General features: G+C 39.8%; 1 protein-coding gene across 1 annotated transcript in view; it reads left to right on the top strand.

Annotated features, from left to right (window-relative positions):
* Nucleotides 1-12,124, top strand: part of atrnl1b (attractin-like 1b) — a 65,922-nt gene that overhangs the window by 44,449 nt on the left and 9,349 nt on the right. Inside the window, exon 26 of the mRNA XM_085762377.1 lies at nucleotides 2,700-2,778. Within this exon, the coding sequence (XP_085618503.1) occupies nucleotides 2,700-2,778 (79 nt within the window). The remainder of the gene's footprint in view (nucleotides 1-2,699; nucleotides 2,779-12,124) is intronic.

Raw genomic sequence — 12,124 nt, 5'->3', positions numbered from 1 at the left:
GGGAAACTGTGCTATACTTGCAGACAAACCCCAGGGTCTAATTTATACAAATTACCAAAATCAGTTTCATTCCAGTCATGACTACGATTATGTCTGTTTCTATGTGTTTGTGTGAGTGTGTGCATGTATCACTATGTGTTTACACCACTTACTGTATATTTTGCATAAGCTTTTAGGAGTCATCCATGCACACTGTATTTATTTAGCTCCACTTTTTAATCATACAGTTAGTTCATACAGAGCTTTTGTGTATAAAATGCATCAATGATTCTTTCTCCATTTACAAGTCTAAATACTTAAAGCAGAAGTAAGCAATATTTTTGTGTTAATCTAAGTCTCAAATAGTTGTATCTTCCGACAGCAATCACTTACATAGAGTGTTTGGACCGAAACACGGGTCTGTCAGTCACTCTGCTCTGCTCTGAGCCGAGGAGAAAACTTTTCTCGTATCCTACAAGTTTTATCCAATGAGGAGAGAGAACGGCATGAAGGGCTGTGTGTGTGCAGTCCGGTGCAGCCAAGGGATGCGCCTGAATGTCCAATAGATCCATGACGAGGGCGGGGGCTGCTAACTTCATCGGCTGACAAGACGTTATGGTGCGTTCAAGGCAACTCGTAACTCGTGTTTTTCTGACCTGTGAAGTCGTACCAGTTCGATCTGGTACGAGTTCACGGGTCGGAAGTTACGAGTGGCCGTTATAGTGCACTTTCACAGGTAAAACAGGTCGGAAAAACACGAGTGGGTTGCCTGGAACGCTACAAAGCGACCGGATCGCTTACTTCTGCTTTAAAATGGGTTCAGGCTTCTGTTTCCACAATTTCCTTTATTGTTGATCCTCTAATTAGTAGTTAGCACACTGTCCTTCCTTTCTATTACTTCTCCTATAATAACAAGGAGGATGATTTGAGATTTGAAGCTTCTTGCAGCATGTTTTCTTCTTTTTAGCAGCCTGTGAAATATGCAGAGTGTTCGCAGAGAGTGTTGTTTTCCCTGGTGGTAACTGTGGCATTTTGATCGCAGAAATGAGTATGTAAATACAAGATAGTGCAGTTTCCAGTTTGTCAAAGGCCAATTTCCTTATATCTAAACACAGTAATAATAATGTAACTGCATGAAAAAGAGAAGTGACGCTTGTCTGAGATCAGTAAAGTCAGGAAATTAATTAGAATGTGTAGCAACTTCATGTAAGATTTCCACATGACTACTTTCACTTTCTTAAAGTGACAGTACGCTGTTTGGTTGTCAAAAAGTTTTTACCCTTCCTACAGATCTCATATTTTTAACTTCTCGTAGAAAAGTTGATAGCATTTATACGATGTTATGTTTATTTTTGTCCTTCACCCCCTGCAGAGCTTCTTTTATTAACAGGAGAAGCAGAAGGAACAGCAAAGGGGGATTTAAGCCTCTTTACTTTCCAAAATACACATGATGAAAGCCAAACATCTGTCTAGGGATTTTTGTCTCTTCTGTCACATGAAAATCACATTCAGAAAAAAAGGGTTTCCCTGCTTCTGCCTCTGCACCTCTTCAGTAAATTGTCATTTGAAGTACAGGAGGTTCCCATCCCTCAACGTTTTAATCTCACTTTATGTCTTATATTTTCTCCCTTTTTTTTGCCTTCTCACCTCCATTTTGCTTCAATCATATATGAGAAGCTTTATTTTCTAGCTGTTATCACCTTCCTCACAGGCGTTATCACACTCCTCTTAGATCCCAGCCAATGGATCTACCAGGTGTGGCAGGCGAACTGAAAGCCTGCTCGAGTTTAAATAGATCAAAAACAACTGGGCACATGAAATCAGAGCCAGTCATGTGTCCCTGGTGAAATGTGCTTATTGGCCCAGACTGCCCATTTTAGAGCGGGACACGTCCCAAAGGACAAGGGCTCATTGGTCACGTTACAGTGTGAGTTACAGATCCAAGACTGTGTTCCTGCACATCATGAGTCATGTTGCCTTCTGAATACATCGAGGAGGGACAATAAGAGCCAAAAGATGAAATGTATTATTACTGATGATTCTTCCTCTTTGCATCTTGTTTCCTGCTTGTTTTAAACTATTATTTGAGATCAAGCTTAATCAACTGAATTGCGAAGTTTTGATTTTGAGTCACTAACAATACAGCCGATGTCTAAAGTAAGAATTTATACGCTTTTTTTTTTCTCATACTGCACAGAGGAAACATCAGCCTTTTTCACTTCCCACATGTTTTTCTGACAAGCTTTTAAAAATTACAGAATGTCTCTGAATAATAATCTTTACATTATCATCTGTCACCAGGATAATGAAGTGGAAGCTCTCAATCAGTCATAGTTTTCTATCCCAGTAGCGCTCAGGCCTTGCTGAATTTCCCTTGACTAATGCTTTTGCTGTCGGGTTATTAATTGAAGTAATCGGCCAACATATTCAGTCTGCTGATAAATGAATGTGCTACCTCTTAATATCAAGTCCCTGTTTTTGTCTATTTTTTTTTTTTAGTTGGAAGGAAACTTTGAATATTTCGGTCTACTCTGTTTCAGCTAGTGGTTTTGATAAGTGATAGAGTTTGAACCACAGTTATTGAGCTGCAGCTGTTGCAGGATCAATGTAAAGGTCGGGCTCTGTCCTAGAGGATCAACCGGTCGCTGCAGCTTTCAGTGATGTCTGTCACCTGCTAACATCATCTTTTGCTTGATGTTGCTCTTTGTCTTTCATTTCAGTTGCTTTCTGTCGCTGCTCCTGGTGGCAGCAGTGGTGTGGAAGATCAAACAGACCTGCTGGGCGTCACGACGGAGAGAAGTAAGTCCATGTATTTACACACGAGATGTTTAAAAACAGTTTTTTTTTCTTTCCTTGCTGAACACTTATTAAACTTGAACTGTTGTGTATTCTTCCCCCAAAACTTCATTCAAAATCAGTGCTTACGATATGTCGCACCATCCCCCTCGGTTCATGTTGTGCTCTGACTGCTTGATTCAGGAGGCGTGGGTCATGAATTAGGTCTTAAAATTTCTGACACTGCCAGATTTCTGCCGCGGGCTGTCTGTGGTCGCCAAAGCTCTAACTCATCAGGCGATGGGCACGTCTCACAGATCTAGGAGCTCTGCCTTTTACCACGTTTCTCTCACGCTCGCCACGCTTGTCAGCTCACATCTCAGACCGACGCTGCACAGTGTAAACACAAGCCTCAAAGCAAGCTGCTTTTGAATATTTGAATATCCTCATCCCATCTTCATCACAAGCACAAGTGCCACAAGGAAGAAGGAAATATTGATAGATGAGTGGAAATACATCATATGAATTCTCTATAAGAGGGGCATCACATCATAGAGATGGACTTGAAGTTTCAGCCCTTTCATTCAACTTTATAATTGAAAAACATCATCATAATGAACATCAGGTATGCCAGCTGATTACTCAGAGACATCAATTAGGCTGTTGATGTCACAGTCCCAAAATAGAAGCCAGGACATAAATACACATCAGCCAATGTTCCCTGCGCTGTGTAAACAACTCAACGTTTTCAGAAGCTTTTAGACCACTCTTCAGAGAAGAGGCTGGATCTGCCTCTCCTCAGTAGCATGACGTCTCAAGGCTCCAATCACTCATTTCATTTGACAGACAGCGAATAAGGATAAAAGTAATGATGGCAATTCAGATAAATTGTGGATTTAAGCTAAGTGGACAGGTGGAAAAGGTTTGATGGAAGCAGGTAGAGTTACGGTGAATAGGTTAAGGAAAAGGGAGATAGAAAGAAATGTTAATATTCAGCGTTGGTGTGAAAAATGGGGATGAAAAGGGGCGAAAGATGAGAAGATTGGCAGTAGAAATTAAAGAGGAGGGTGAGAAAGATGCCGCACAAGGGGATTGAGGAGGGGAGGTGAATGTATGCAAATTCAAGTCTCTGCCCTCAGCCTTGACGGTTCAGGGTGGTCACTGGTTTCTCTAAGAGTCGCCATCATTTCCATGTCTTCAGAGTGAATCCTATATTCTGGTAGATGCTGTGTGATACTCAATGGCAGGAAGTTTTATTTGGTGCACATCCAGCCTCATGACCCGCAGTTTTACTAATAATGCTCTCAGAATGTATCCCCCCCCCCCCACCCCTCTCCCACACCCCCCCTGACCCTTGGGAATGACATTGATAATCATAGGATCTGAATTTTATATCCACTAATTGATATATGAAAATAAACAAGAGTGATAGCTACCGTGACTTCGAATCATGCCTATCCAAAGAATTAAAGTCAATAAAAATTAATGCAGACAGATGGGCTCACGTCATTAACATTCTGCTCACTTTTTTCCGTCTGCTCTTGGCGTTGCCGTCATCTGTTTGTTGCTGCCCTTCAGCCACAGGATGAAAGATAAATAAATAGTAAAATGATAAATCTTCATTTCTTAATTTTAGGTGAAACTTTCGTCATCCCATGAGAAGCATGACTTTTTTTTTTTACAAGTCATGAAAAGTTTTACTTTGCAGATCAATGCTTATGTAAAATATATGAATCATTGATGCTCTCAGTTAGTTTAAACACAGGTCGGCCACAAAACTAGCGATCTGTTTCATTGTTGTGGCTGATTGGTGTGTTCATCTGCTGTGTATTTATATTGCTGTGTGATAATTATTTCTGGTGTGGAGTTAAGTGGAAGTCAGAGCTGTAAGTAACTTCTTTTTCTTTTCTTTTTTTATAATAGTATTAGGTTTTGTCTTAGAAACTTGATACTACACATAAGTGGATTTTATATTCCACACTGAATTTAAATCAAAGTAAAAACCAAGACCACTGAGAAATTATTTTGTAATGATATGAATCTGTTTGTATTGGTTTAATAATGATAAAAACTTGGTGAAACAGATTGAAACAGTTAAACCCTGTTGATACAATGTATTGTTGTGCACTCTGCTCATCATCTTTTACTCTTCGTGTTTCATGGCCTTCTATTAACTCCACCAATTTAAGATAAAACACATACAATCCTCAGGGAAAAAAAAGAAAAGAAAATCAAACCTTTAGGTTCCTGTTGTGCCATTTTCAGGCGCCCTACTTTTGAAGAAAGATTGTAAAGAGAAGCTGTGTGTTGGTAACCTTTTCCTGAAAGCTGTAACTGCCTGGAGGGTGCAAGTCGACTTTCAGTGGAATTATTTGTAGAGATTATTACTGAGGTAGTTAAGGTCTGTTTTTATTTCCTGTCAGAGTAAAGGGGTTTTATGTATGCTAGTGGGAATGCAGTGCACCACTTAGGTAAGTACTGAAGTGATGTGTTTTTTGTAGTTTTACAGTAGAACAACTGCAACGAACAACTAAGTCAGAGCTTTTTGCACCAACCCAGACCTGTTATCTCCTCCTGTTTGCACTTTATATTGTGATATATATTTATATATTTTACCTATTTAGGATTAGACACATGTAGTGTAGTGTAGTATATAATTTAATTTCTTATTACACATACTCGAAGGGTCAAAAGTACAGCTGCGGAAAGGTATTTAAAAATCCTTTTAGCAACTTTTAACTTGCATCCTCTCATTGCTCTCATTTAATGAGCATATTCAATTATCAAGAAGACCCTGTGTATTGTATTGTTAGTCTCCATTTTAGAGTAGGCGCTAATGTTTACATACATACGTCGCTGTATATTTAGCATTTGATTAGATGCTGTTATTGTTCTGTTGCTCATATATCATTTTCCCTGTTTAAATTACTGAAGTTTAACGGTTTTATGTAGTTACTGTATATAGTAACTAATGTGAAGTTAGAAATCCATTATTGCTTTCTTGTGGCTGAGACAGGATCAAGTCTTCTATGACATTAGATAAACTGATTCACTTCATGTCTCATTGGTGAGCTGATTGGCTCTTCACTGAAACCCCATGTCCATTTAATTTGAAAGAGCTTGTCAATAGGCCTGCACTTAGGAAGGATTTGGGCTGGGGTCCATCTAATGCTCACAAGCCCCCATCTGACATAAGGACACGGGGTTGAATGGCTCTTAATGAGGCTTACAATTATGAGTCACTGATCCAGCCAAGTGGCATATGGATGTCTGATACTGATTGAACTTTTGAATTTTTTTTATTTTTTTTATTGGCTTTCTGAGTTGGAACTTCTGGATTGTGTTAGAGAGCAAGCAGTGTGTCTGTATGGGCTTCATGATGTAGAGTTTTTAATAGAAACTGGAACAATAATCACAAACAGCAATAATTGGATCAGGGCTTTCTTCTGAGGCAATGTGGTGAAAGGAAGTGCGTTTCAAAGTGGAGCTGTTGTATGTGAATCATTCCAGATGAGGACAGGTGACGAGGTTTGGTTTCCGAGTGAGGGGCGGGGGTGGGAGTGGGGGGTGTAGCAGTGAAAAGACAACGGCTGTAAATGCCACAGAGGAGGACGGAGGTTGACCTCTTTGAAGCTACCTATGGGGGGAACAGGAGGGAGGGGGCAGTGACATTTCACACAACTGCAGCATGAAGATGTTTTGCTCACAAACATGTGTCTGTGTGTTATTCTCTCTTTATCTCTCTCGCACACTCGCACAAACACACCCCTCATACATACTGGGGAGGTATACACTGACCGTTGTGTGGAGCCGTAATGTTTTACTGGCGCTCTTAAAGCACTTAAAACTGTTAGTGAGCAGTGGTAACCATAAAAAGCACCATTATGTTTTTCCAGCATGTTTAAGTGTACCATTTATGAAGTCCACCAGTAACTAATTAGCATGTGTTTATTAAAAGCCATCATCAGCTCGTTGACCATGACACCGTTAATAGCTGTGAGCAGTTTGTAACTGATGCCTTAAACCTGCCTGCTGTGTCAACTCAGGACAAGATAGTGATGGAAATGCTCAGTGTCTGATTGGTCCACCACTTCGGTCCAGACTAAAGCATCCCAACAACTATTGGATCACCGTGATATTTAGACATTCATGGTTTCCAGAAAGTGAATCCCATTTACTTTGGTGACCGTTTTTCTAGCCAAATATTGCAACATCTACTAGATTTATCGCTTTAAAGTTTTGTATAAATATTCATGGTTTCCAGAGGATGCATTCTACTTTGGTGACATTTCCTCTACCACCACAAAGAGATGAAAAACATCTAGTGGTTTCCTCTATAGAAAATATCGCTGCTGGGAAGCTGGTCGGTAAGCAACAGCGTCAACTTGGTGAGCTGTTCAACACCGCAGTTGTCAGGATGGCCAGACAGATAGTATCTGAGGATGTTACACATCCCTTAACTCAGACTTCCAACTGCTCCCATCCGGCCGAAGATTCAGAGTTCCCAGGATGAGCCGGGAAATTTTTAAGAAATCCTTTATTCCACAGGCCATTCTCGAATCTTACTAATTTCAGTGATCCTGTAATTTAGCTTTAGTTCCACTAACAGATCTGAAAAGCAAAAATATTGCACCATTAAATGTGTTCACTCACGGTTCTTGGTGATGTATCCTAATAAGTAACACTCGAAACTTAGATTGTTAACATGGTTAACACTTCATCAGTATGTTAGCCTTTTCTTTTGAGCATGGTAGGATTTTGCTACAAGCATAGCTCAAAGATTGACAGTGTGAGTATAGACTCACAGAGCTGCTAGCGTGGCAGATAGCAGCAAGGGGCAGCTGTGGTCAGGGCAAACTGCTAGAGGATATTTACCATAGTTATGAGTGTGGTTGAGGAAGTGCACACCAAAAAGGCTTCATGTTTGGGATTGTTGCTGTAATTGTAAAAGTAAAAAAAAACAAAACAACAACTGTCATTTAGACTTTACTTGTGAAAGTCATAGGTTCTGCTCGCGTTACAGTGTCATTTACAGGGATTGTGTGTTTCCAGGTGTCTGATTGAGCAGTGCAGCAGGTGTTTGCTGGATCACGTTGTGTTAGTGTCAGTTTCACATTGTGCCAGCTGTTTTCTGGAAAACCTATGTTTCTATTTTATTTCTCGTCAGAGTCCTCTGTATTTTGTCTCCGTCCTGCTTTGCCAGACTGACCCCATTTAAATGAATTAGAGGGTCACTTTGCCTAAGTCCCTCTGACTGCAGCCTTAATTCTTATTTACTGTCAAAGATGCTATTTGTATTTTCTGGCAGCATGAGCCTTTACGGAAAAGCTCAGCCATCAACCACTGTAAACACGCGTTGTGATTAAGGCAACTGTTGTTTGCGCTGACAGAGTTTGAAGAGAACACATTACTAACCACATAACTCTCACATGTCCTCTGCAGGCTTGGCTCAGCCTCACACTCTGCTCTTCCCTTGAAGAGCTCAATCAGCAGTCATCGATTGCTATAATAAGATTATCCTACTCCAAAGCCCCTGGTCACCTTGATTGTCCCGCGTTCTGTTGAAAGTTTGGACTCTAATAATTTCCTCTAAAGCTACAGATGACAGAGTGTAACAGTGATTAGGAGTTCAGGTCAGGTTGTAGCTTACCCTTGGAAGGTGTCCCGCTAATGAGTAAAAGAGAATTTTTGAAATCTGACAAGGTGATATTTAATGAATATTTTATGTCAGAATTTAACCTTATTACTTTACACAATCAAAAATAATAGCTATTGTTCAAATTCTGTAATGAGTTCTTGGTACTTGAGCCTACGCACAAGCACTCAGCCACACAGACATCATATCACTGTGCTGCTGTATGTATTCACTGGCAGTCTACCAGACGGGTTATCTTCATTCGGTGGTCCATTAATCACAGTATGTGTGCATATTGTGAAAGCAATGTAAAATTGAAACTGTCCAAAAAAAAGAGAGAGAGAAACTGATACTAAAACATTTCTTACTCCTGTTCCTGTTTGAATCCGCAGTTCAATATTTTATTGTTCATCTGGTTTTGTGTTTATTTATTTCTGTAGAATGTGCTGGATGGTGCCTTCAGGTAGAGCCAGTGATCTTTGAAAAGGACAAAGTGACCTGCTTAGGTGTAGGTATGCTCAGAGGCGGGATGACACCTGCCCTTTCATAGAACCCAATGAAGGGAACAAAATGCTGTATTCACAGGACAGAGTATTCACGCACTCACTTGCAAAATTAATCAAGTTGCAAAGCAACGCGCCCCATGCCCACCCTTATCATCACCGTGAATGGCTCCAGCTTGTATTCTTGACAAAATCAGTCTGTCATTGCACAAACGTTAATTGGTTTTACAGAGTTCACTCTTGCCTTTTGTCATTAACTAGGTATTCATTTCTAGAATCTCTCTGGTATTGTGCCAGTGCTTTGATGATTGTATTCCCAGCACATTTTAGATGCTGGACACAGAACAAAACACAGAGCATTCCCCGTCTATGCTTTTTGCTCTCCCCCTATGCTTTTTTTGCTTTAAATGAATTCTGCAACATGATAAATAACATTACTGCTATCTGACATTTAGGATGTATGGTGTTGGATTTGAAGCTGTTGTGGTGGAAACCGTAATAAGCCGTGAGCTGTTTTCTTGTTTTGCAACAACCCCACCAGGCCCTCCATTCGGCTTTTATCTTTTCGAAAAGGGCAAAACTTCTCGTTTTGACCTGTGGTGGCCCGGCAGCTCAGAGTTTATAGGTTCTGGTGCCGGTTTGATGTTTAATAGAAAAGATGTACAACAATCTGACATGGTCCCTCAGATTTAAAGTTTAAAAATCTTAGCCACAAAAAGAAAAAAATCAATCGGTTGATCAATCTCAATTTTGTATGGCTGTTGTTGTTGGTTTTTTTCCTCCCCCAGGGAATGTTTTCAGAGTGATTCAACAGAGCGCCACTTACACAGGACTGAACTTTCCTCTCAGTCACTCTCCATCAGCGCGTCTGCACAACGGTGAAGGCTTGTCAGTAAAGTAACACTACAGAGTGGGCTGCGTCAACACAAATGACATATTATTTATATCACAGAGCCTATAAAATGCCCTGATGTTATTTCACAATGTGTTGTATTTTTAACCTTTTTTGTTGTTGTTGTTGCTTTTATCTGATTCTGACACATTAGAGAGGGGGAAGACATGGACATTTGGTGTATTGAATATGTTATACAATCTATGCAAATTGTTTGCATATGACCAACCCAAAGTCACAATCAATAAGGAATGAATGAAGTTTATAATCAGCATATTAAATATCACACTTTTCACATTAACGATTAAAAGAAGATTCATTTTATGACGTTAATATTTACTTTCTCAGGTTCTCGAACTGGTTAGAAAACATCAGTATGAAAAAAATGTTTCATATTGACACAATGTTTGTGTTTTTTCAACCTCTAAACAATTCCAAGAAGATTAAGACTTTGGCTGAAGAACTGCCTGTTCCAGTCTTAATGAGTCTCTGTTGGCTTCCAAATATCGAACAAAGGTTTTTTTGACATGAATACCACCATTTCCATCAGTCTTGATTGTTTCCTGTGTACACACTTCAGCGTACAGTGCTCTGATGTACTTTTCTATACCTGTCCCACAGAGAAGGTCCAAAGATGTTGATTAAAAACATTTTTACAGATTTTTTTTCTCCCCTCTTGTTCGTTTTCACAATGCTATCAACCTCTCCAGACCTCATCTGAATTTTGCCAATTAATAGCCAGACTAATGAATATTAATTATATTCAGAGGGAGTTAGTGTGGGGGGGCGGAGGGGTCTGGATACAAGCATTTCAGGGTTCATTGCTACACCAAGGACAAATTCCTATTCAGGAAGAAACCAACAGAAAATTCAATGATGTCATATAGTTGACCCAAACAGGCACAGAGTTTTATTAAAGGGATAATGGGAGATAATTGGAAAGTCAAGTATAACAGTCAAGTAGGCTTGAAAACACCTTTTGCTAGAAGAGCTAAGGAGTGTTTTTGTCTGAACTTTACTTTCTACTATTATATAATTTAACTGAACTTGTTGTAGGCTATTTGAGCTTTGTTGTTTTCTGAACAGCTGGCCATTTGCAAAGCTGTAATCTCCTTAGTTACTGTTGCCAGGGGGAATATGACTAGGAACATTTTTTAATATTATTTCATTAGGATATTTCAATCAGAATTCTGCCCGCAAGTAAGCAGACATGCTAATATTAGCAACTTCTGTGTGAGCACACAAACAGTGTTTAGGGCAGTTCTCCCCCGTTTGTTCTTGTGTTTGTTTTAGGAAAGGCTTAGAAAAAGATGCCACCCTCACTCTTACTCACTCTGACTGGGACACCCATAGACTTCATGTGGAGGAATCTGTGTCTCTACATGCCGGCTATATGTACAGTAGTCATGGATGGACGTAATGCATGTTCAGTTCATTTCAAGTATTACTGTTTCGCTGTTTGAATTTACAAGTGTTTGTAAAGCTCTTACGTTTGCATTGTGTGGGGTAATATTTATTGAAGTTCAGAGAGGCACAGAGACAAAGGGCAGGTTATGGGGCCGATCATCACGCCCGCATGATGTGCTTAGTAATCTCAAGTACAATTAGATCGTAATGCAGCGCACTTAAGCTCATCACAAATCCAATAACAATCAGTGATGTCCTTGGCGCTAAAATGGCGGCTGGTTTAAGATATTGATCAGACGCTGCGTTGCTGATGAAAGTGTGGCGCAAGTTGTTTTACAATATTGATTAGAGGGGGAACAAGGGAAGCTTTTTTTTTTCCCTGCACAAATGGTGTCACTCTGAACGTAAGCACATCATTTCTGCATGAGACGTAGCAACAAGGTGCCATGGAAACCAAATGACAGCACATGCTGTTTATAAGAATGTGAGGAATATTTTGATGGATGAGATATTTTACATTGCATAAAGCACATTAAAGTTTTCAGAAATTCCTTCTATTGTACTTTATCAAAAATCAAAATGAGAACAAAAATCCTCACATGATGCTGGGCTGCAGTGAGTACTGTGGACACAGACTGCTTCCCCAGGTCCACAGGGCATGGATGTTTATAGATAGTCTCTCACTGTTTCCTCTTTGATATCTGCTATTGATTTTTAGCATCATACTATAATAGCTGTGGGGGTGTAGATTACTGTGCATGAACACTGTTTTTTCTATCGTTCATTCTTTCTCACTGAAGTAGATCATAGGATTGTTCACGGCATCTTCTAACAAACACAAGCTCCCGCTACAGTTCTAGTATTGTCTAACAAACACAAAGATGTATACTTGAGCACTGATTACTAAGGGAGCAATGGCGGCTCTTTTTTTTT

Source organism: Trachurus japonicus, chromosome 19 (assembly GCF_045865225.1).
Source record: "Trachurus japonicus isolate A0001 chromosome 19, Traja_1.0".
NCBI lineage: Eukaryota > Metazoa > Chordata > Actinopteri > Carangiformes > Carangidae > Trachurus > Trachurus japonicus.
Note: the sequence above shows the minus strand (reverse complement) of the source record. Positions and strands in the feature narration are given on the sequence as shown.